At 40.9% G+C, this 25375-nt stretch overlaps 1 protein-coding gene across 1 annotated transcript in view; it reads right to left on the bottom strand.

The window, feature by feature from the left end:
- Positions 1-23433, bottom strand: part of LOC135480300 (uncharacterized) — a 28329-nt gene extending 4896 nt beyond the window's left edge. The window contains exons 1-5 of the mRNA XM_064760108.1: positions 23412-23433; positions 21559-21747; positions 20246-20341; positions 19779-20009; positions 19338-19360 (exon numbers count right to left, since the gene is read on the bottom strand). Coding sequence (XP_064616178.1) covers positions 19338-19360; positions 19779-20009; positions 20246-20341; positions 21559-21624 — 416 coding nt within the window. The 5' untranslated portion in view covers positions 21625-21747; positions 23412-23433. The remainder of the gene's footprint in view (positions 1-19337; positions 19361-19778; positions 20010-20245; positions 20342-21558; positions 21748-23411) is intronic.
- Between the last annotated feature and the right edge of the window lie 1942 nt (positions 23434-25375).

Genomic DNA, 25375 nt, shown 5'->3' with positions numbered 1-25375 from the left:
TAAACTTGGTTTATCTTTTAATTTACCGCTAAAAGGTACCATTGCTTTAATGAATGTTTCCCAAACGTATCATCAAAGAAATGAGTTTAATCGTCTGTACGGACTCACCTACCACCAGTCTTCTTCCTATCTGTCTCACCGTTAAAATTCGCACCTTGGTTGAGGACAATAAATCTTGAGAGGACTGCTGCTCCTTTCTCACTTCCTCCGCCTCCATCTCAAGATGCTTTACAGCTGCAGCACACTGAACACTCCATTCCGTGTGTCGACTTTTCACTGCCTCTATTGAGTTATTCAGCCAGGTTTTCAAGACACCCAGAGCTGCATGGTACGCCTTCTCGATGTCCTCCAAATGTAAGTTTTGGTTTTCCTGGAAATCGCTATGAAAATTTATTCTGGTTGTCCTCGCGTCATCAAGCTTGCTTCCTGGTGTAAACTCCAATAATTTGTTAAGGAATTGTTCACTGTGGTAATGATACTTTGTTGTATACATCAAACAGCAATGATATACATGTACCTGCATTAGAATGTGGTATTGAGCTTTAATGAGCAATTCTTGCATATTCAAGATCCGCTTAATATTCTGTACGCTAACATGGGTTTCACAAAAAATACATACCTGGATTTTTTTTGCACACCCTTCAATTCAGACAGAATCTGTTGGAATTCTGCCAAAGCTTTATCCAAGTGACCGGATATTGCCGTTAGCTTGGCCTGTAGGATAAAACAATTCAGATCAAGTAAGCTTAGGATCCACATAATGAATCAGCAACATGATTAACACCATTCATATTATTAGGCTCTAAAAAATACCCCAGAATCTATTCCGTTGCGGCCAGCTATCTAAATGTTTAGTATACTGTAGGTGTGCAAATGTTATACCAGGTGACAAACAATGAACAATGTAGGTCACGTGTTTTGCCGGACTATAAAACCACACCAGAAATTCTTCAATTTTAAATACCTCGCATATTGATAATATTCCTTGTAGGCATTATTGCCAGACTTATTGCTAAGGCCAGTGGGTGAAAGCAGAGTTATCTGGCTCACCTGTTTTGCCGACACATTGGATTACCAAAACGTACCAATATATGTTCAAATTTAAAATACAGAGCATATCAGATTTTACGCCCATATTGGAGTATGTTGTACAACTAAAAACATCTCTTTCTTTACAACCACTGATTAGAATCTCTTTGAAATTTAAGGTGTGATAACTTGAAGATAAGACACAGATATTTTTACTTAAAAAAAGATGAATAAACACGCATATCAGGCAATTACTGGCCAATGAAATGTGGAAAAGTAGGTCAAATTAAAAATTAGGATTTTTGAATGGGACGTAAAAAAACGTTTTTATACCTTAAATACTTCGGTAATGCACTAATTATCATATTTCTGACGTGACGATTTTTGGAGTCTGGAATGGGGGCATTTCTGAAATGTTGAAAACTGTCACCGATTTACCGAAGTAGTTCCAGTTTTACAGTGTACTGCCGCGGTATGTTTTAGCATCTCCCTAAGGTTTTCTTCTATTTGGCTATGTAAACCTGCATAGAGCATCATTATTGTAAAGCACAATACTTCATTCATAAAATACTGGTAAAATTATGTTTTATCCACAAAAAATGTTATTGTTGTCTTTTCACACTGTTTAGGTGCATGGTGCAAAATGGTGGCATTTCCAGTTATTCGGCCAGGCCATGATTGAAAAACATGTTCGTTAGATGCAGACCGACTAAGGATTTAGAGAAATTAGGTTCAGTATTCAGTGGTGTGAGGATGTCAGATTATTACAAATACATGTGAAATCGGCGAGAAGCAAGTAAATCACGTTGTTTATGAGTAAGCACAAACATAATCCATACTCCCAGGTTGTTTAATTTTTTTTTTTTTTTTGATTGGTGTTTTACGCCGTACTCAAGAATATTTCACTTATACGACGGCGGCCAGCATTATGGTGGGTGGAAACCGGGCACAGCCCGGGGGAAACCCACGACCATCCGCAGGTTGCTGGCAGACCTTCCCACTTACGGCCGGAGAGGAAGCCAGCATGAGCTGGACTTGAACTCACAGCGACCGCATTGGTGAGAGGCTCTTGGGTCATTACGCTGCGCTAGCGCGCTAACCGACTGAGCCACGGAGGCCCCCCAGGTTGTTTAATACCTGCTGGCTGGGAAAATAAATGTAACAATCAAGCGAAAGTAAAACTGAATGAAAGCAGTCATCTACTGTGCCGTAGTGTTTCAAAGTCATGAATAAATTTATTTCCATCGAAGTTAAACTCAGTATCATTTTCTACTGTAATATATTCTACTGTGACCAAATTTCGTTGAGGTCCGCGCTCTATTGATGTATTAATCCGGTCAATGCATCTGCGCTGTCTGCTATGCGGTGAAGTCTAACCAAGAAACCAAAGCCAATTTCCAGACTGGTGATGGCGTATAGCTAACACTTGATAAGATAGAGGTAAACAAAACATTATAAAACATATCGGAGGGCCAAATCGGCAGCTAAAACTTTCGGCTACTACTCGACTTTCAGAGCCACATTTTCCGCCGTGCACACTACATATAGATCTTTCCGTTGTTATTAATACAACACGTGTTGGCTAGCGGCATAAGTCCGTCATGTAGGATATTTCACACACTCCACAAATGGCTAACTATGGAGCTATGTAAAAAAAAAATACCCAGGTGCATAACACATGCTGGTCAGCAATGCAGTAATATATAAGATAAAATAAAAATGCATGCATGTTGATTGGAACAGGTATTGCTTCTGATACAATACAATATTTGATATATATGTTTACAAAAGATTTTTCAAATATATTGTTGAGTCGTGGCATGACCAGTGAAAATGAGTGCGGGCCTGCAGTTTTCATCGCCAGCTTGCCCTGAGAGTAAGCCCCTTAAACAGTTCAGTTACATCAATGGTACTACGGGTATTTCCAGAATTAGAAGAAATTCGTTTCATCCACGACGTCATAGCACATTCGTCTTCACGCCATTCGTGCGGCTAACATTTTATAATCCTGCCATTGCACTGCACAATTACAAGACCCCTTTTTAAACCCATGGGTTGTATTTTTTATTTGAATATAACGAGTATGTTACCTAATGTTTTGTTTCTGTGATATATGCTTTGTTGTAAGTTTGTCATTTTTCACGATATTCACCAGTCAAATAGAATAACGAAATAAGCTGTAATATAATATACGTACAGAGCAGCCTAGAATATATTACACATACCGCCGTTTGGCTTATAATCACGAATTTGGTCTTCTTTGTTTCCATACAATTAATATACTTTTGTTGCAATTCACAATAAAAACTGGTATATGGTACACATCTAAAGAGATCGTACCTCCTCCCCAAATAACCCTGGAGAAGTGGGGACAATATCATTAGATCTTCCAAGGCAAAGAGAGAATATTTATGCAACCAGTGACGTAATCGAAACCGATGCAATGGTATATCCTTATAAATGTTCCTAAAGACATGGAAGGAAGAATATTAAATCAAACAAAGTATGTACATTTAATTTATCTTTAGCGGAAAGTAACGGATAGTAGTCTCTTTCCTTTAGCAAGTCGCCTATATTCAGTAGTGTTTAAACTGGGTAATCGCTAACAAAACTGCCTTTAGTCAGTGACACGTTACAACTCAAGCTCTTCAGGTGGATATTTTGGAAGTCCATATTCTTGCAAAGAAATCAAGTTAAAACACTTTCTCTAATTCATAATGTTAAACTGCAAACACTCAATTTCGATGCCAAGAACACATTACTGGTATAGAAGGGGCAGTTGATGTCGGATTGGGTGGTGCAGTTGGGGTGGAGCAGATGAGTCGTTGAGTCGGCGCTCATGAGCGGGGCGAGTTTCGCGCCCAAACTGACCAATGAGCGAGGCGCGTGGCGGACCAATGAGCGACAGGGGAGCAAAAACGTTGGCTTGTAAAGTTGGGTTGAGCAGCTCCTTCAGCTCCATTCGTGCCAAAACTGAGAAATGGGTGACCGCGCAGTTTTGGCGCCTGAATTTCGTTGACATCTTCGTTGACGGGATAAATAGAGGCTGAGAGTGAATGGAGAATGTGTCGTGTATAGGACGGCTTGACAAGTGTGAGTGGAGGACATCTCTCGTCAAAACCCATCATGGCTTACGGAGGAGGAGGAAGAGGAGGAGGTGGATAGGCTTCGACGGAGGGAGAGTTAACGTGCGCCAGGACATTTTCCAGACGGGACGCATGGCTGCGGCATGAGGGAACGTACAACGCGGAGGGAGAAAGGTTGACGTGCCCTACCTGTGCCCGGACGTTTCCCCGACAGACGCATTTCAGGTGCACCCAAGCACCCAAGCAGGTGCTTGGGAAGAAGAAAAAAACGTACCCATGCGAAGATTTTTTACCGGTTGTGGGATTGGCGAGTGCATCGACATGCTGAACAGGGTAAGTCACACACATGCACACGCATAGTATCGTATAGCTACAGTATCGTATAGTATATTATAGTATCGTTAAGTATAACTATAATACTCTATAGCTATAATATAGTAAAATTACAGTATGATAATGGTACGGTCGCATAGCACGGTGACTTGGGGTAAAGGTCTGGGGCGTGTAATGACGCGACACCCGCGTACATATGAAAAGGAGGTGTAAACTATAATTGATGAGTCGAACAAGAAAAAGTGGAACATCCCAGTGGGCCATTCTCAAGCCATCCCATACACTATCCCCTGCATAGCAGTGCGATCGACATACAGCACTGGCGTTCCATCAGCCAGCATTCCCATCGCGGCAGGCCGGTGCAGGACCTCTACAACTACCGGCTCAGCGATCCATGGAGCCATGGAGGCGTATCTGAACGCTATCTATGACCACCAGCCCACCGCGTTCACCGTCAACTACAACTTCGACATAAGGAGACAGGACAGGTGCGTTACTTTTACCCCAGCACCAATAATTCCCGGGTACTCGACGTTCGGTACCACATGGCGAGCCGGGCTGACATGTGTGGTCTCCTCACTCATCTCCAAGGAAAAGATCCACTCACCTGGGAGCAGCAACAACGTCCCAACATGAACTGGATCGTAGACCTCTTGACAAAAGTGTTTTTGTTCATCAAACTACCCGATCAACCCATCGGTGAGGGCGGGATAACGTTGCCGCGGGAGATCGGGAGTATGTTCGGCACGGAAATTCTGCTGGCCACCCCGTTGCTGCAATGGTACCTCGCTCACGGGTTGGTAGTGACCCGTGTCTACAAAGTGATGTGAAGTACACACCCGAGCGAGCCTTCAAAACATTTGCGGACGCCGTCATCCAAACCGGGCCACAAGGGGACGCCGACCCTTCGAAGGCTCTTATCGGGGAAACGATGAAGTTGGGAAATTCCGGCTATGGCAAAACCGTGACAAACCAAGACCTACACGTGGATGTGAAAATCTATGACCTGAAGAAGACGCGCAAGTTACTGGAAAGTATACGTTGCCGTACCGTCGATCAATTCGATGACGACACATTCGAAGTGGTGAGCAGCAAGAGGACCATTCGTTACAACCTGCCATTGCAAATAGGATGTATGTTGTACCAGTACGCCAAAACTATGTTGGAGTTCTACTACGATTTCATGGCTCGGTTGACTGGCATCACTGTCAGATGGACGCGACCTGGCCCGACCTGGACTGGGAATCCTTGGTTAAACCTGAGCTTCGGGCGGCACACAAATGGGAGCGGGACAAATGGATGCCTCGAAGCAATCACTACGGCTTTGACAAACCCATGCCGGGGCTCTTCAAAGTTGAGTGGACTCGTGACGCTATCGTCAGTTTGTGTTCATACTACTGCTACGGCTGGGAGTCGAACAGTAAAGACAAACTCTCCTTTAAAGGTGTTAGCGGTCGGGGTGTGCGCAAGGATGTTTACCTCTCCGTTTTGTGCAACCACCAAAGCGCGAGTGGTGTGACCCGAGGTATGCGTATGCGGGGAAACAGCATGTATTCCTACACGCAGCACAAAGACGTTTTCGTTTATTTTTACGGGAAGCGTAAAATACTGCCGGACGGTGTGAGCACCACTTACCATTCGTAGTTCCAAGTCGATAATCGCAAAACAACGTTTAACACTAGCTCCCAAAGACAAAGGTATGTAAAAAATTATACAAACATGAAGCCAGTAACACACACGAGAGAAGCGGTCATCAGTTTTCAATGATGCTGGGCATGCAGTTGATATTCTAGGCATGAATTCCATATCAAAGTTCAAATTCGTAGTCCATGAATGAGTTCCAGGTCAAATAACAGTTAATCAAGGTATCTCAATCGCGCTTTGATTGCAACTGTTCATAAAGGCATCATGAAGATGTAATGAGCATAGCCGCCTTTAAGGCCCCTAGCCCCGGTATTAGATACAGCTCGAAATTAGATACAGTTCGAAACTGACAAGCGTTACAGGCCTTAACCGAGCAGACTGTGATTCAAAAGTAACGGACGATTACGTCTTTCCCTTTAATATGTAAGGATCTCATACTACAAGAGGCGCCATCTATGATGTTACACATGACATGCTGGTCTGTATAAAAGCTGTCTACAAGATAGGCGGTTACACTCGGCAACCAGTGCCATTTGTGTTGCAAAATACCATGTACGCGACAGATATGTACATAAGGATAACAGCGCCGTCTATGTGGTTGATCACAATGCAGATCGCCAAACATTCTGAACGCTCTGTCCATACCTGCCAACAAGAGTGTTATACTCTATGTAAAAAAAAAAACACTGTATGCGAGTGTCATGTCATTTTTTCTTCCATGTTTTTTTTTATCTGGTGAAGTCACAGAGCACGGTCCGGTCTTTTGACTAAATTTATTCTATGATATTGCTGAATTCGGCGATGCACACCATGTTAATGGATTCCGGCAGTTGCCTGGCAAACCGCATCTCCAGATTGTAACTATTGTAGAATATAACTATAATATTGTATAGCTATAATATAGTAAAACTACAGTATGGTAGCAGTCGAATAACGTACAATGGTTCATGATACCGGCGGTTTTTAATGGTCGACCCGCCAGCCCAAGGCGGACCAGCGGCGGCGGCAGCAGCAATGAACGGTAGTGCGAACCAGGTGACAACACACGAACCGATCCCAACAAGAGGCTGTCATGTATGTTACCTGCGACCGTCGGACAGATGCCTTCTTCCACGCCGTCACGCAGGCATTTGTTGTTATTGTGTGAAAAAATTAGAACGGCGAAACTGCACATCCTGAAATGATCCGTTTCGTCGAGCAACGAGATTGTACTACTAACGTACTGCCACTACTACTACTACTACCATATATAATAATATAATAAGAAGAAATAGTAATAATGATGATAATAATATAAGAATAATAACTTTTTTAGTTTTTAGAGCAGTGCTAACGGTTACTACATTATCGGAGAATTAAGATTCTGTCCGTTGGTGTGATGGTGTTGCGATCAGGTCTCGCTTCCTATAGACTGTGGTTTATCTACTGTCTTTCGATTCGTCAGCCTCGCTCCCCTGTGTGTGCTGCGTCGCCTGCTCATTCCGCAGCCATGCGCCCGCGCACCGGTTCCTTAACCAGACTGGCAATGAATTCTTTTCTTCCAACTTGCCCCTCTCAACATACACAATCTGCATCACTCCTCTGTGTGCTGCGTCGTCTGCTCATGTGTTACTCTGCTTACTCTCTGAATTCTTTCTGGGGCGTGCAGTCCTTTGTTACCCTTTAGGTAAGGCAGCAACGTTACTCTGCTCTCTGAATTCTTCTGTCCGTATCCATCTCACAGTACTGCCAGTCAGACATCTCAAAGAACCGAGCCATAAAAATGCAACTGCAAGGACCTACAGGCATTTTGCTTGAGTGTTCCTTTCGCAACCTTAGCACCTGAACGGCCAAACACCGAATTAAACACAAATGGTCCCTATAAGGTCCATGAGTTCCTTCCACTAGCGTGTGCAGCCCCTTATTGGCCTCTAGGTAAGGCGGCAACATTACCCTGCCACTGAATTCTTCTTCCAACTGCTTTACACAATCTGCATCTCTCCCCTCTGTGTGCTGCGCTCGCTCATGCCTGAGCCAGTTGTCCTCGTTCCTGTTTTCTCTCACGCGTTTCACATGTATACACCCGCTCTTTCTTCTTCTTCCCATGCACGTGCAGCCTACTTGGCCATGTGCCAACAGTATTCTCGGGGATTACATTTTAAGGTATATGAAGTAATGGGTTGTTTATGTGATGTATTTACAACTCACTCTCCATTTGTCTAAACTGTAGTTTCCCATTCTCTCCCGGCCACATGCAGCGTACATTTGGGGTAATTATATGCACTGGATAAAAGCAGCACGGTGATGTTTTGTGTGATGTAGTTTACATCCCTGCTACTTTTCTTACCTTAACTGTGCTTTCCCATATTAACAACGCCCAGTCTTTCTCAGTGGCGCTTTGATTGCAACTGTTCATGAAGGCATCATGCAGATGTAATGAGCATGGCTGCCTTTACGGCCCCTAGCCCCAGGTTAAGCGGTATTAGATACGGTTCGAGGGTTACAGACCGTAACCGAACAGATTGTGATTCAAAAGTAGCGGACGATTACGTCTTTCCCGAAACATTGAAAACATGAAGGCATAAGTGACAGGTATTTCTGGCTTACCTTATGTTCCTCACCGGCAGACTGAATATCTCTGGTTGTGTGTAGAGGGTGTTCACCCAGACATCCCACACAAAGCACATCTTCACATGTGACACAGTATATGACCAGTGGTTTACTGTGTCTTTCACATACCAGGTCCGGATCTATTTATCTGTTTGCAGCTGATTCTCTGAAGTTACCTGTGACATGTATTCCTGTGCTGTAATTAGGCGGTGACGTTTTAAACCACCTTTCATGGGATGGCAAGATAACAGGCAGTCCTTACTGTACAGTACACAGCAGTAAGTAAAATACTTGTCGGCTCGCGCCTTGTTGTCATCCTCACAGAGAAGACAGCACGGAATGTTGTCCTCAGCCTTTACTTCTAAAGCATATCTGCCAACGATTTCCGCTAACTTTAAGTTGAGAGGCAGACCGGCCACACCTCTCCCCAAACTGGTTGGTGCCCGACAAGCAGGGCATGGTATCACTTGAGAAACGTCCTCACTCCCCGTGCTGCTATAGGCCTCATCTGTCTCTCCGGATTTACACTTGTCAGCGTACAGACCAATGCATTCCCTGCAGAAGCTGTGCTGACAAGGTAACGTTACTGGTTTCCGGAATGTTTCCACACATATCGGACATGCGTCTTCCCGATTCTGCTTGCTTTCAGCCATTATTTACCTTATTGAAATAGAGAAAAGGGACGTAAATGTAAAGCAAAACTTCAGCTCAACGGATAAAGAACTGAAGTCATGAATCTGGTAATTTACGGTAATTAATATGCTCACAGAGCGTCAAGGATGGAACATCCCCCTTGTGTCAATGTGCTTTAAATACATGTCAAACTTCAGATCAATACATACAATACTTTTTGAGATACCAACCCTGACATTTTGTTTAACCGTGATTCTAATACACAATACACCAAGTCAGGAATTCAGTAATCTACGGTATTTGATATGCACATATCCAATCAAAGGTAGAAGAATATTACTCTCGTGCTATTCTGCTCTACATGTGTGCAAGTTCTGAGCTCAATACCTGCAGTACGTTTTGGGAAACCACACCAAGACTGTTTAACATTGATTTTTATGAATGAATGATTATGGTTTAACGCCAAATCGTGATTTTTACGCACAATGCACTAAGTCAGGTATTCAGTAATTTACTACTGAATATGTAAACACGGAATCAACGATAGGATATCCCTCTTTCACTATTCTGCTCTACTTGTGTGAAAATCCTCAATTCAATTCATGCAGTACTTTTTGAGAAACCACCCCTAACACTTTGTTTAACACCGATTCTTATACACAATACACTAAGTCAGGAATTCAGTAATTTACAGTATTTTATATGCACACATCCAATCAACGATGGAATATCCCCCTCTTGTACTAATGTGCTCTACATATGTGCAAACTCTAAGCTCAGTACTGCTGTGCAGTTCAAGAACTAGACGCTCAACCACACGTACTGTATCAAGACATAACAACTTGGGATTTCTCTACTCTCTATACTACTATACTTCACAGAGATTTTTGACATAATGTAATCACTAATTATTTCTGAGTTAAATAAACCGGTCAAAGGTACATTACAAAAAATTAGTAAATTTCACTACATAAAAGGGTTACTATACATGGCATGCCTCATTGTTCATAAACCTGCTTGATTTTCTCATTAATAACATCCATTTTAAATTTGGGGAAACTCTATATCAAAAGTGTACAGGTACTCCGATGGGTAAAGTTGTACTCTCCTTTGGGCTGACCTATACTTCTTCTTGGAGGAATAAAACCATATATCAACGGTGTACAGGTACTCCGATGGGTACAAATTGTACTCCCCTTTTGGCTGATCTGTACTTGTTCTTGGATGAATAAAGCCATATATCGACACTGTACAGGTACTCCGATGGGTATAAATTGTACTCCCCTTTTAGCCGACCTATACTTGTTCTTGGATGAATTAAACTATTTGTAGAAATTATTAAAAGAAATCTTCATCACGCTTGATCCTTGTCCTGCACTAAACTGTATACTAATAATCTGCTAGCTTAAACCAAACCATATACAACAAAGGCTGTCAAGGAAGTTTTACGTGGTTTTACAAGACGAGTCACTGACGAAACGTAATTTTGGTATAATGATTCAGTGGTCCTACAGTTATCTTTGAATACAGGCTGCAAGTTTTAAAGTGAATTCTAGGATCGCATACAATGCGACTGTTCGTACATTATATAACACAGACAATTCAACCTTTGTAAAAGTATGCCAGCGTCATTCAGCTGATCGTTCTCCAGCCAGCCAGCCGTGACCTACGAATATGCTGACAGTATGCTATGGGTAAAATAAGCGTAATTTTCGGATGAGCCCCCAAAGGTCTCCCCATACGCCCATGAAGTATAGAACTGCCCCGAGGATCACGAAGCTGTCTTCAGCTGAAGTTAACCTTAATCTTAAAGTCTTGTATTATTTCCCAACTTAAATTTAATGTGAGCACAAATTTTTTTTCATTTTATTTTGCTTGAACATAAAGAGTTAAATAAAATCCTACTTGACCTAAACTGGCGAGAGGCCGTATTTCAGCGGTGACGTGTGACCATTTTCCAGCTATCACACTGTCGGCGAGGTTTTACTCTCTATGCTGTACGTCTTTTGTATTATCAATGGGATGACAGACTGCCGAAAACACAGAGATTACAAGAGTGAGGTCACAGCACGTAATCATCCTTCAGCACAACCTTCTCACGGTTAAGTATGAGACCACACACATCTTTACCGTAATTTAGCCATTAACAGCGTCATGATTAACCAATACAAAACAAAATCAGCCGTCTCCTTTGAGCAGTGATTGTGGTACATATACACACACTGTGTCAGATGTTCACGTACAGTCTCAGGTAGGAGTTTGTACAAGGACACGCCCCAGTCGTCAGCCTACCTTGTGCTGATGTAAGGACGACCAGAGCAAGTAGGCGTAAAGATTAATTCATGACAAATAAAAACATCTACCTGAACTGTGATAATGGCTTCAAACAGATTAACATTTTACATGGCAGCTTACCTCTACACGCAAATGTATCCCTGCCAAAGAGGCTGGGGCGATCAAAATCAAAAGTATTCTGGTCCAAGAAAGGCATATGACCGAATCATGGGAGGTAAACCATTGGCCATCTCCGCATCCGTGTCTCTACATTGCAGATTAATGCTTCTTGCTCGGGAGGGATAATATAATCCCCTGCTATTTTGGATATATTGTTTGCACTCCTTTAGGTTGCTTTTGGTCGTTTTTTTCTGCTTGTTATTAAGGTGGTATCATTTGGTAGCAGAGGCTTCAAAGTTTCATTCTAGTTATAAATTTGTGTGTTTTTAGGGAATCGTAGGGGGTGAACACAAGGCAGAAGTTGTGGAAAGCCCTCACGGCCTTAGAGGGCAGCTTGACCCATATTAGCAATTCAATGAAAAATTTTACCGGGGTTAGCAGATTTAGAGGCAGTGCTATTAGGCCAAACGTTAACATGTGAGTAAATGGAAAATTAATTGTGGACTGTGCCCATGCAAAGTGAGTATAGAGACCGACGCATGTGCTTTAAGGAGCGTGGTGTACACGGTGTGTCAGGTAACCATTGCGTGTGACCAAAAACGCAATTGCGAGAATATTTTCTGGTAAATGCATGAACATTTTTTCGTAAATATGACATAATTTTCCCGTAATTGTCAGAAGAATTTCAGGTAATTAAAAGATTTTTTGTCTGGCAATCACGAGATTTCCCTCATACATCATGTGCTCTGTTGCACATACCGCCATTTCCATGGTAACTAAGATTTGTTCATTTCCGCGGATCTAGGTTGACATTTCCCTGCTGCTATCTACCATGTAAATAGGCAAGGACTGTTGTACCCTTGTTCGGGCAATGTCTCTAGTTGTTTTTAATGAAAATCGTTTTTTTCCTGGTGTATACATAAATACAGAGGATACCATGTATGAAAACTAGCATGTGTTCATTTCCGCCACTTACATGGTAACCCGATTGTCATATTATGCATATATACTATATAAAAATATATGGTTTTGTGTGCATGCTACTCCAGTTGTTTTCTATGTACAGTTGCATGCATGCGTACATTCAGAAATAAAACCCATGAGCCCTTTGCGTAAAATTCCAAATTAACTCTTGCGTCATTTATCCAATAAACTATAGATTTTTGTTACGGCTTCAGACATAACAACTGGTGTTAGAATCTCAGTGGTATATAAATAACATTCTGGTGAACAAAGCCTTGCTCCAATCCAGTAGCCCATTCCGTGGTCAAGTACTGACCCCTGTTGTCAAGCACAAGGGGTATCCAGTGAAAACAAAGCCAATGTGGCTTGTTTCACAGCTCGTCAAATCAGGTTAATTTTTTCTTTTGGCTTTAAGACGAGCTGCCCACAATCGAAAAAACATGAGGAATCAATCATTCGAAGGGTTTTCCAAGGAGATAGGCCATTTACAGGTAAATACTAAGCCAAATTTAAAAGTTGATATCAGTGTGCAGGAGGAACTCACAGATGAGCCTTATTACATGCATCGCAAAAAATTCTCTTCATTCCGACTGCAAATTCCCTAGTAATATAATTAAGACATATAGCACTGGTTGGGGTAAAATATATGTAACAGCAGGGGGTATGACACCTTCACGTACCGCTATATCTTCACATGTAATTTTACCGCTTCCCAGCTTAAGTATTCTCCCGAGAGTTTATAGCTCATGATCACGAAATAACGAACAAATGCTAACATCTTTCAGGTCAGAAAGTTACCTTTAATACCGTTTTAAGATAGTTACCACTACTGATGATCGATGAAAACTTGTCACAAACATTTTGTAGTGTAGCGACCATAATTTAACATTGGTGGAAAATGTCACAAACATTTTGTAGTGTAGTCACCATAATTTAACATCGGTGGAAAATGTCACAAACATTTTGTAGTGTAGTGACCATAATTTCACATCGGTGGAAAATGTCACAAACATTTTGTAGTGTAGTGACCATAATTTGACATCGTTGGAAAATGTCACAAACATTTTGTAGTGTAGTCACCATAATTTAACATCGGTGGAAAATGTCACAAACATTTTGTAGTGTAGTGACCATAATTTAACATCGTTGGACAATGTCACAAACATTTTGTAGTGTAGTGACCATAATTTGACATCGTTGGAAAATGTCACAAACATTTTGTAGTGTAGTGATCATAATTTAACATCGTTGGAAAATGTCACAAACATTTTGTAGTGTAGTGACCATAATTTAACATCGTTGGACAATGTCACAAACATTTTGTAGTGTAGTGACCATAATTTGACATCGTTGGAAAATGTCACAAACATTTTGTAGTGTAGTGATCATAATTTAACATCGTTGGAAAATGTCACAAACATTTTGTGGTGTAGTTGTCATAACTGGACATCGGTGAGAAATATCACAAAAATTATGTACTGTTGTTGTGACAACTGACATGGGGGTGAAATATCACAAAGATAATGTGCTGTAGTTGCGACTATTAGACAACGGTGAAAAATATCACAAACAGTTCGTACTGTTGCTATCATTACTGGACATTAGTGAGAAATGTTAAAAACATTTCGTACTGTTGTTGCGAGTATTGGACATCAGTAAAAATATGTTGCTTTTTGTACTGTTTTTGCGACAATTGAACAACGGATCAAAATGTAACAAACATTTTGTACTGTCGTTGCGACTACTGAACAACGGTGAGAAATGTCACATTCATTTCGTCACAAATTTGTGAAAATGTAATCCGTAGTAATTGGACAGGATTGAAGTCAAGTTGAATGGAAAAATACCCACCATTTCCAAAATAATATGATCTCATATTCTTGTTAAACTTCATCGAAATCTTTCCTGTTTTGTCTTTACATTAGAATCACTCGCGTCCACACTCCGGTGACAACCTGGTCGTTGGAAAGGGCAATTAATTGAAAAAGATTATGAGAAAACCGGAAGCTCGTCGATTGGCACTTCATTTTAAATGGCAACAGCTGACTGAACATTTGATTCAAACTGAACAAAGAAGATCAGTTCGGGTGTTTTTGCCCAAATTTTTGTACTTTTTTCAGATTAAAAAGGTGCACATCTTCAAGATGTGTTCATATTTAAGCTTAAGATGCGATGAAAACTATAAGAAAGATGAACTGTAACGATGTTCAGAATTAACATGCCCATTTCTTCAAAACATCATATAGTGTCTAATCAGAATTGACCGGCCTACATCTTCACAGCATACTCATCGTGTCCATTAAGTTTTATGATGGCAGACGAGTCCAGGCTGTACCCAGTCACTTATAGAAACTTATTACTACCAAAGATCACAAGACGTGAACACAAGAGCAAGTAAGTCTACAAGAGAAACATTGAAAGCACTTCATAATCATTAATATATATGTATAGTCATCATTACGTACGGTATAATCATTGTGACGTGAGTTGAAATCATTATTACATGAGGCATAATCATTATTACATAAGGTATAATCATTACCACATACGGCATAACCATTACTACATAAGGTATAATCTTTATTACATAAGGTATAATCAGTATTACCTAAAGCATAACCATTACTACATAAGGCATAATTATGATTACATAAGGCATAATTATGATTACATAGGGCATAATTATAATTACATCAGGAATTATCATTACTACATCAGATATAATCATTATTGCATCAGACATAATCATTATTACTTACGGCATAATTGTCATAACATAAGGCATAATCATTATTACATAAGGTATATGGTATACTTACTATCAGACATGAAATAAGGTATAATCATCATTGCATACGTGTAATAATTGATTATAAACTTTAAGCTACATTAAAAGCAAAGTAGAAATAGAATAATGGAATATATAAAGCTTCGATTCCAATTTCAGTTTGAAGCAAATGAAAATCATTCATCCAGTGACTATTTTAACTTCTAATTTACAACAATCTAAACCTGTCTTAACGTGTATCTACATGTCTTAAATATGAAATGGTAAAAGATTCTTTCTGCTATACACAACACGTCATCATGGAACATAGATTGTCGTCATAATGTTCAGTATACTTGTCAGTTCTGAACACCTATAAAGATCATCCTTACCATACAAGGCACTTCATGAAACATAGATTGTCGGCAGAATGTTGATTTTACTTGTCAGTCCTGAAAACCTCCAAAGACTCTCCTCACCACACACGACACGTCATCATGGAACAGAGATTGTTGTCGCGTTTTGAACACCTGCCCAGATGACACAACACCTCATCATGGAACACAGATGGTCGTCAGTATGTTCATTTCTCTTGTCAGTTCTGAACATCTCTAAAGACCTTCCTTACCTTACACAACACGCCATCATTAAGCACTGATTGTCGTCCAAATGTCCATTTCATTTGTTAGTTCTGAGCACACCCACAGACCCTCCTTACCACACAAGACACGTTATCATGGAACACAGACTGTCGTCTGAATTTTCATTTCACTAGTTAGTTCTGAACACCTTCATAGACCCTCCTTACAATACAAGGCACTTCATCATGGAACACAGATTGTTATCAAACTGTCCATTTTACTTGTCAGTCCTGAACACCTCCATAGATCCTCTTTACCTCACACAAAACGTCGTCACAGAAAACAGATTGTCGTCAGAATGTTCTTTTCACTTGTCAGTCCTGAACACCTCCATATACCTTCCTTACCACATATGACATGTCAGCATGGAACACAAACTGTCGTCAGAATGTTCTTTTCACTTGTCAGTCCTGAACACTTCCATAGATCCTCCTTACCACACACAACCCGTTATCACAGAACACAGACTGTCGTCAGAATGTTCTTTTCACTTGTCAGTCCTGAACACTTCTATAGATCCTCCTTACCACCCATGACATGTCAGCATGGAACACAGACTGTCGTCAGAATGTTCATTTCACTTGTCAGTTCTGAACTTCTACACAGACCCTCCTTATCATACACGACACGTTATTATGGAACACAGACTGTCAAAAAAAGGTCCATTTCACGTGTCAGTTCTGGACACATCCATAGATCCTCCTTACCTCACACAAAACGTCATCATGGAACGCAGAATGTCATGAGAATGTTCATTTCACTTATCAGTTCGGAAGACCTCCAAAGACTCTCCTTGCCATACACGGCACATCATTATGGAACACAGATTGTCGTGAGAATGTTCATTTTATTTCTCAGTTCTGATCACCTTCATTGACCACCTGAGCATTTCCATAGTTCCTCCTTACCACACACGACACGTCATCATGGAACATAGATTGTCGTCTGAATGTTCATTTTACTTCTTTGCTCTGAACACCTGTGTTTCCAACTCATAAAACCAAATCTCCCAAACAATAAAACAACCAAATAATTCAAAACGCGTTGTGTTGTATCAATGGTAATATGTGTGTTCAAACCTCGGACAAATTTTGAAAAAGATGAGGCCGTTGATAGTAGGTCTATCTTTGTCACGTTTTGTAAATTCATAGGGACAATTCTACACCGGGAGATTTATAGATCACGTGTAGCGAAATCTACTTGCTCAAGGCACTTGTGAAGTACTGGCCTCAATAGGCAGCCACTTACATTAGTGCTCTAAATCTGGGAATTTAAAAATATTTCAATTTATATTTACAAACTGGAAGGAGAATGGTTCGGTGCCTTTAACATATTACGGAGAACTAAGGGTAGAGCCACAGAGTCACCTGATAACAGGCGAGCCGACGCAAATTTTACCTGGTCAAATGTAACACATGGTACGAGTGGTTGGCACAGGTTTAGATCCCACACGGTGAAGATTTGTTGGTTGTTATCAGGGTCCAGGATTGTCATTGACCGGTTGTCACAGTCCAGATACACACCGAGATGAAGAGATCGTAGGGCAGGTTTCCACCGTTCATAGCAAGTTCGGATCTCACCACCACAGTGACTATAGCATCTGACAATATCATCATGGTACTCCATCCTAATGCACCAGATGTTATCACCAGGGTCTGTATCCGTCCTAACACCACAGTTCCGATGTACAACACCTACCCGGCAGTAACGGAAATTGCCATATATATTCGGGAAAAATGTGACCTGCACCTCCCAGTAGTACCTGCCCGTCTGGAAAAAGCTGTCTATCACAGCTCTACACAACTGTAAACTGCAATTACCGTCAGACTCTACCACTGAGTCATTGTAAGTAATCAACAGTTGTTCATAACCTGTTTCTGTGAATATCAGCCTCGGCTCTGTAGCATAGAAATGACAGTTAGGAACATCACCTCCACGACTGTGTTGTACAGGATAAAGACGTGGACAACATACAAAGCATATCGGGTTTCAGAGAGGTATAGATGTCACTGTTTAGAAAGTGGATTAAGTAATAGTACTATCGTTAATTCGTATATTCAGAAAGTGTAATCCCTCTTAACGACAACACTGATATCGGGTTTCGTCCACTACATATTTGACCAAAGGCGCCCAGCTTTATGGTTGAAGGAAAGCGACGACCATCCGCTGGCTTTTGGCAGACCTTCCCACGTATGGCCAGAGAGGAAGCCAGCATGAACTCACACCGACCGCATTGGTGAGGGTCTCCTAGGTCATTACGCTGCGCTAGCACGCTAACCAACTGAGCCAATAGTGTGTCAAGATTAGCCACGGAGCCCCCCCTCCCCCTCTCGCCGGGTATTTTACGTCACTTATACGTGTATGTGAGCCGAACAGTTTATCGCACAAGAAATTTTCATCTCAGCGGGGTAATAAGTTTTAATTGTTCATACAGAAACGTACATAAGGACATCCATTAAATATAAGTAGATACGGTACATGTACTTTTTACCCTATTGTATCTACACCGACAAAACAGCCACACGTTGTCTTGTCTGGGGTAATCTCAGCGGATACCAGGTGTACTTAACTTCCCTGCGTGAAGCGGTCCAGAAGAATTTTTTACTTACAGGAAAACTGAGAACACCAGTGCACGTGCACAGATACCTGGCAAACCTCATGATTTGAAGCCAGATATCAACCAACAATAGCTGGATCCGAACACGTGATTCGTGAACACGAGAATCCCAGCAAACCAGCGCTCTGACTTTCTAAACCATCAAGGGACCCATAAACGGATAATGTATGAAGCGACAAGAAAATAATAATTAGATTGGCGAAAAGTGATTTTCATTTTTACAACCATGCATAATGCCTACACGATATATTTTAACTCTGCGAAGATCGCCTGCTGTGTAAGACAACATACTTGTGATGATTAGACCTCTCACAACCTCATGTTCTGCAGTTTCCTCTCTTACAATCACACGTCTGGGATCAACCGGGTAACTGTTTACAGATTCCAGTAGTGTCTGTTTTATTTCTTCCTGTGTCTTCATTGAAACTTTGATCTCTTCTAACTGATTATCAGTCCTGAGGGAAAGGCAGAAATAAACCAGTCTACAAAGGTAATACCTGTACTTCAAATGTGGAATAAAAAATAAATAGCTTATTATATTACATTTGCTTTATGTGCAATGTTTCCCTTCACAGTACGATTTTAAAAAATACTCACGACGAAATGAAATAAACAAAAACAAACGAAAATGGCTAACATACCTTATGAACAGCTGCCTAGAACCCTGTCAATCAATAAAATTGAATCTCGCTTTGTGAATGTTACAACAGGAATACCTTAATGTACACCTCAGATTTCATTACATTAAAACTAAATATACTTTATGACTGTGGCAGTAGTTAGAAATAGTGGTTAGTACACAGGTCAGACAGATCCTAGCCCCACACCACACACAAATGTTAATGGGATTCTGATCATATTGTTGATCCCGTTGGGGGGTAATTCTGTGCCGTTCTCAATATTATGATTACGAGTTGTCACCCAGTCACCTAAAAATTAGATTTAAACTTTGTTATCTTTTAATGTACCGCTAACATTAAAAGGTACCATTACTTTAATGAATATTTCCCAAACGTTTCATCAAAGAAATGAGTTTAATCGTCTATAAGGACTACCACTAGTCTTCTTCCTATCTGTCTCACCTTTAAAATTCGCACCTTGGTTGAGGATAACAAATCTTGAGAGGACTGCTGCACCTTTCTCACTTCCTCCTCCTCCATCTCAAGATGCTTTACAGCTGCAGCACAATGAACGCTCCATTCTGTGTGTCGACTTTTCACTGCCTCTGTTGAGTTATTCAGCCAGGTTTTCAAGACATCCAGGGCTGCACAGTAAGCCTTCTCGATGTCCTCCAAATGTAAAGTTTGGTTTTCCTGGAAATCGCTATGAAAATTTAGTTTGGTTGTCGTCGAGTCATCAAGCTTGTTTCCTGGTGTAAAGCAGTATTTTGTCACAGAATTGTTCACTGTGGTAAAGACCATCAAAACAGCAATGATATATGTGCACATGCATAAGAAAGTGGTATTGAGCTTTAATGAGCCAATTCCTGCATATTCAAGACCCGCTTAATATTCTGTACGCTAACATGGGTTTCACAAAAAATACATACCTGAATTTTATTTTGCACACCCTTCAATTCAGACAGAATCTGTTGGAATTCTGCCAAAGTTTTTTCCAGGTGACCGGATATTGCCGACAGCTTGGCCTGTAGCAGAATATGACTCAGGTCAAGTAAGCTAAAAACCCACATGATTAAACAGTGAATGACATCGTTCTTATTGTTAGGCTCTAAAAAAATGTGCCCAGAATCTATCCTGTTGCGGCTAGCTCCAAGAATGGTTGGAATCCGGCTTCGCTATTTGTTATATTTAAATATATAAGATGGTCGTACAATAGCTGCACACAAAAAGGGCAAATACATTTTCACAAGACCGCAATGTTAACTATGGTCTTTTAAAGATGTAGTCCGTTTTTGCACGGTCTCTGTCGTAGTGTTCGGACACTATATACTCTCTTTCTTTTAGCAAATCGCTGACATTCAGCAGTGTGTAAAATCAGACACATTCGCTACTAAAATTAACTTGAGTCAGTGACACGTAACAACACAAGCTCTACACGTGTTGGAAGTCCATATTCTCGCAAAGAAATCAAATTAAAACATTCTTTCTAATTCATAATGTTAAACTGCAAAATCTCATTTTCGATGCCAAGAACCCACTGCCTCGTATGGTTTCATAATTATTCTAAAACAAATGGCATTCTGGGAAATGGGCGTGGAAAGTCATTTGTTTTACAATGGCTGCAGACAATGGCTGCAGTTTGTCAGAAACAAACAGTGTTGTCTCTGCGAATGGATTGCTGCACTTTAATTATCTCTAAAACAGTTGGTTGTGACATCATTTACTACAAGACATAAAATAAAATTCTTTTATTAAGGTTTTATTGTAATAAAACGTGTAAACAATTTCAAACATGGCAGTGTCTGTAAAAAGGTTTACAGTTAAGTCGATAGCAGTTTAAGTTACTGGTGTCGCCCTCCGTCCACACATGTTGATCGCTCAGTGTCAAGCACGCCATCGGTTTTTTTTAAAGAATTATGACGTCATCCGAGGCAATGGGTCCTTGCCGTTGAAACCGAGATTAAGGATTTTAACATAATGAATTGGAAAAAGTGTTCTAATTTCATTTTCCGAGCAGTAATGTCAACTTTAAACATATCGATTTGTAGAGTTCATGATGCTACGTGTCGCTGACTAAAGGCCATTTGACTGATTTTACAGCCAGCTGAATATAGGGTACTGGTTGAAATAAATGAACTATAGAACCTTTGGTCACTTCGTCCTCTGATTTCCACAGCACTAAAACCTTGAAAACATGAAGGCGTAAGTGACAGGTATTTCTGGCTTACCTTTTTTATCTCACCTGCAGACTGAATATCTCTGATTGTGTGTAGAGGGTGTTCACCCAGACATCCCACACAAAGCACATCTTCACATGTGACACAGTATACAACCAGTGGTTCACCGTGTCTTTCACACGCCAGGTCTGGATCTGACGGTGTATCTGCTTGCAGCTTACTCTCTGAAGTTTCCTTTGACGTGTATTCCCGCGCTGAAATTAAGCGGTGACGTTTAAAACCACCTTTCATGGGATGTAGTGAAGCCACACAGTCTTCACAATACAGTAAACAACAGGTGGAACAAAACTTGACGGCTTTCGGCTTACTGTCCTCCTCACACACGGAACAATACGGGACGTTATCGTCCACCTTTACTTCTAAAGCATATCTGCCAACGATTTCTGCTAACTTTAAGTTGAGAGGCAAACCGGCCACACCTCTCCCCAAACTGGTTGCTGCCCGACAAACAGGGCATGGTATCACTTGAGGAACGTCCTCACTCCCCGTGCTGCTATAGGCCTCATCCGTCTGTTCAGATTGACACTTGTCAACGTACAGACCAATGCATTCCCTGCAGAAGCTGTGCTGACAAGGTAACGTTACTGGTTTCCGGAATGTTTTCACACATATCGGACATGCGTCTTCCCGATTCTGCTTGCCTTCAGCCATTATTTACCTTATTGAAATAGAGAAAAGGGACTTAAATGTAAAGGAAAAACATGTAAGAATGATGGTGGATACTTTTCCATGTGCATGTACAAGATTATACGTCTTTGGCTATGGAGTGTGTTTAGTGTAGTGCTAGGTCTCCATATGCTTGATTAGTATCAGTGCGGAGGCCAACTGTATCTTCCCATCTCCCATCTGAGCAATTCACTGAGCGAATGTGTACAGAACATTTCAAAGCAAAGTAAGAAAACACATACAAAGAACATAGAATCAAAGAGTTCGCCTGTATGAGACACAATTAAAGAACCCACTCGTGTTATTGTGTTATTTTTGTGAACAAGGCATGAACTGATTAAATGCAGCACTTTTGAAAGTACCATTCGTAACATTTTGTCTTTCCCTTTTATCAGGCGGCAATGAAGGGGCCGACGCTCGGGGTATGACATAAGCTACGCCTGTACTCTTTACAGGCGAGCTGCAAAATACGAAAGAGCGAAATTACGACAGGGCGCTAATCCACCAAACCTCGCTCTTTCGTACTTTTGCCTTTTTATTGACAAATCGGAACGCAAAAGGTCGAACAGCCGAAATTCCATCAAATCTCTTTAACCTTCTGATTTGTCATGCGCTCAGCGATTAAAGGTGGAAGTCACAAGTGAGGTGAGTGAGTCAAAAGAGTGAGGTTTTAGTTGAACCTGTCCCTTTCGTGGTCTCGATCTTTTGTATGATTTATAAGAAAGAAAACTCGACAAGGCTGGGGAGGGGACCTTCAAGGAAAAGCAGAAAGGTCAAAGGAGAAACCTTCAACATTCTGTTAAAAAACTGTATGCCCTGTAAACAGGAACTTTGGGTGGGATAAGCTTTTCGACGCTCACCACCCTGCCCGACGTTGAAAAAAATGTAAACACGGCAGGTATTCATCTAAGTTGTCCGATTCCAAAGTTTAAAAGGCTCGATTACTGCTGCAATATGCTTTACCGACATGTTTACGGGCTGTTCAATTCTGAGAATCGGTGGATAGCAAAACATGGAGAGGGTTCAAGCCCGTTTTTTTAGTGAAATTGTCCCCGAGAAAGTCCATAGAACCGAAGCTGGGCGTTACGGTAGGAAGGTCCAGCTGAGCTTTGAGCTAAAGTTAATGCACACCCTAAAGTTAATAGCAACCACGTTACTAGAAAATATATTTGACTCATCTTACACGCCTTACCTGATCACAGCGATCCTCATAAACTCACAAAATGGCGGAGATTGAAATCGAAAGTATTTTGTCCCAATAAATTACACCTCATCTGCTCAAGGGAGGTAATTTCCTGCCTCTGCTCAGAGTCATCTCCCTTGTTTACCCTTGCTTTACTGAAAAATTACTGTACTATTAACAAAGCTTTTAACAAAATCCACTGTTCTGTGCTGTGAAAAAAGTGCGTTAGAAACTGGATTTACAAACTCCTTTGTGGCAATTGTACAAAATAATCTGTTACTTTCAACAAAATAATGTATAACTGCAGCCAAGAAATTTGTTAAATTCAATACAGTAACTTGTTAGTTACTATGTTTAACTAAAGTACCTAGATTTGAACAGTTAAAGTAATTTGTAAATGAATCATATGCTAATTTCTTGACCGTATTTGTTCATTTTCACGCACACGGTTGATTAACCAGCAACATCCCCATTCATAGGCAGTAATACTCCCTAACCACACTGCTCTACAACCAGTAATTCACTGCTCAACCAACAACATACTGCTCCATAACCAGTTTCCTAAATAACCAGTAACACACTACTGCTTAACCAGTAACTTAACCAGTAACTTAATATATAAGGAATCTGCAGCACACTGTTTATAACCAGTAACACAATGTTCAGTAACACACTGCCCTGTAATGACCGTCAACCATTGTTGTGCAACTAGTACCGTAACATACTGATCCATAACCAGGAACAGACTGATCCGTAACCACGAACTGAACCGCCTTTAGCCAGCAACGCACCCAGTAATGGACAAGCCATACTGTTAACCTACTGGTATAAAACTACATGTAATTTTCTGAGGATAATGAAACATTCATGGTGTTGTATAGATGTCACAATCAATAAGGTCAGATAAAAGACTAATTACAAATGCAAGCATTCATTTTCATGGTTTCTTTGATAAATATCTCTTCACTATTTGTCCCATAAAAATAGTCCCATACAAATTGAATTGCATCTAATGAAACTCTTACTTTTTGAACTTGCAGTGTATGTTTCAAAGATTACATAAAACAAGAAATTAGGCTAAACACATTTTTACATGTTTCCAAGACGGCGTCACGTTAATATTTAGGACTAAACGCCCTACCTTGAATTCCTTGAATGTGCCATCTCATTCTGTACATCCTATACTCTGATAGACCTACTTTCATAACCTTGATTTCACCTGTTTGAAGTGACTTTTGCGCTCAATTTTCTGCAGGGATGTCACGTTGAATACAAAATCAGATCTGAACAGTTCGTCCGGAACTTCATGAATCGTTGTGACGGCACATTATAGGATTTGTCCAAATACGAAAAAAGTTGACGAAACCAAAGGGTTAAAAGTCCTTGAGTGGCACAAGGAGGCTGTATATGAACGTCGGCCTTTTCCGGGAGTTGACTTGGCTATGATTAGAATCTGGTATTGCGGCTTGATGAGAAAATTCTTGCTGTTCAAGATCCACTTAACACGGTATGCTGATTTTGGTTTTACAAAAAATACATATCTGGAGATCATTTTGCAGACCCTTCATCTTAGACAGAGTCTGTTCTGCTATTGTTTTTTTTTTTTAGGTGACCGAAATTTGTCTTTACCTTAGTCTTTAGGATAGCAAAAGTAGTATGCAGAGTATAGGTTCTGGCACACTCTCCCCCTGGCAAATAGGGGCTCCCAGCCCCATCTCTAGGCGTATACACACTATATGTTCTGGCGCACCCTCCCCTTTGGGCCCTCCCCAGAACAAATAGAGGCCCCCAGCTCCCCAGCGGAGGGTCTGGCGGCTATCGAAATTTCATATTAGAGAGACATCGCAACTAGGCATACGGCGATATTGCACAACGGCGCGTACAATGACCAATCACCAAGAAGCATGAGCACTACGGGAGGAGTATGAGACGCTCAAAGGCGTGCGGCGCATTGCCTTGGAAGAATTGCAGGG

The sequence above is a fragment of the Liolophura sinensis genome, chromosome 13 (assembly GCF_032854445.1).
Source record: "Liolophura sinensis isolate JHLJ2023 chromosome 13, CUHK_Ljap_v2, whole genome shotgun sequence".
Lineage (NCBI taxonomy): Eukaryota > Metazoa > Mollusca > Polyplacophora > Chitonida > Chitonidae > Liolophura > Liolophura sinensis.
Note: the sequence above shows the minus strand (reverse complement) of the source record. Positions and strands in the feature narration are given on the sequence as shown.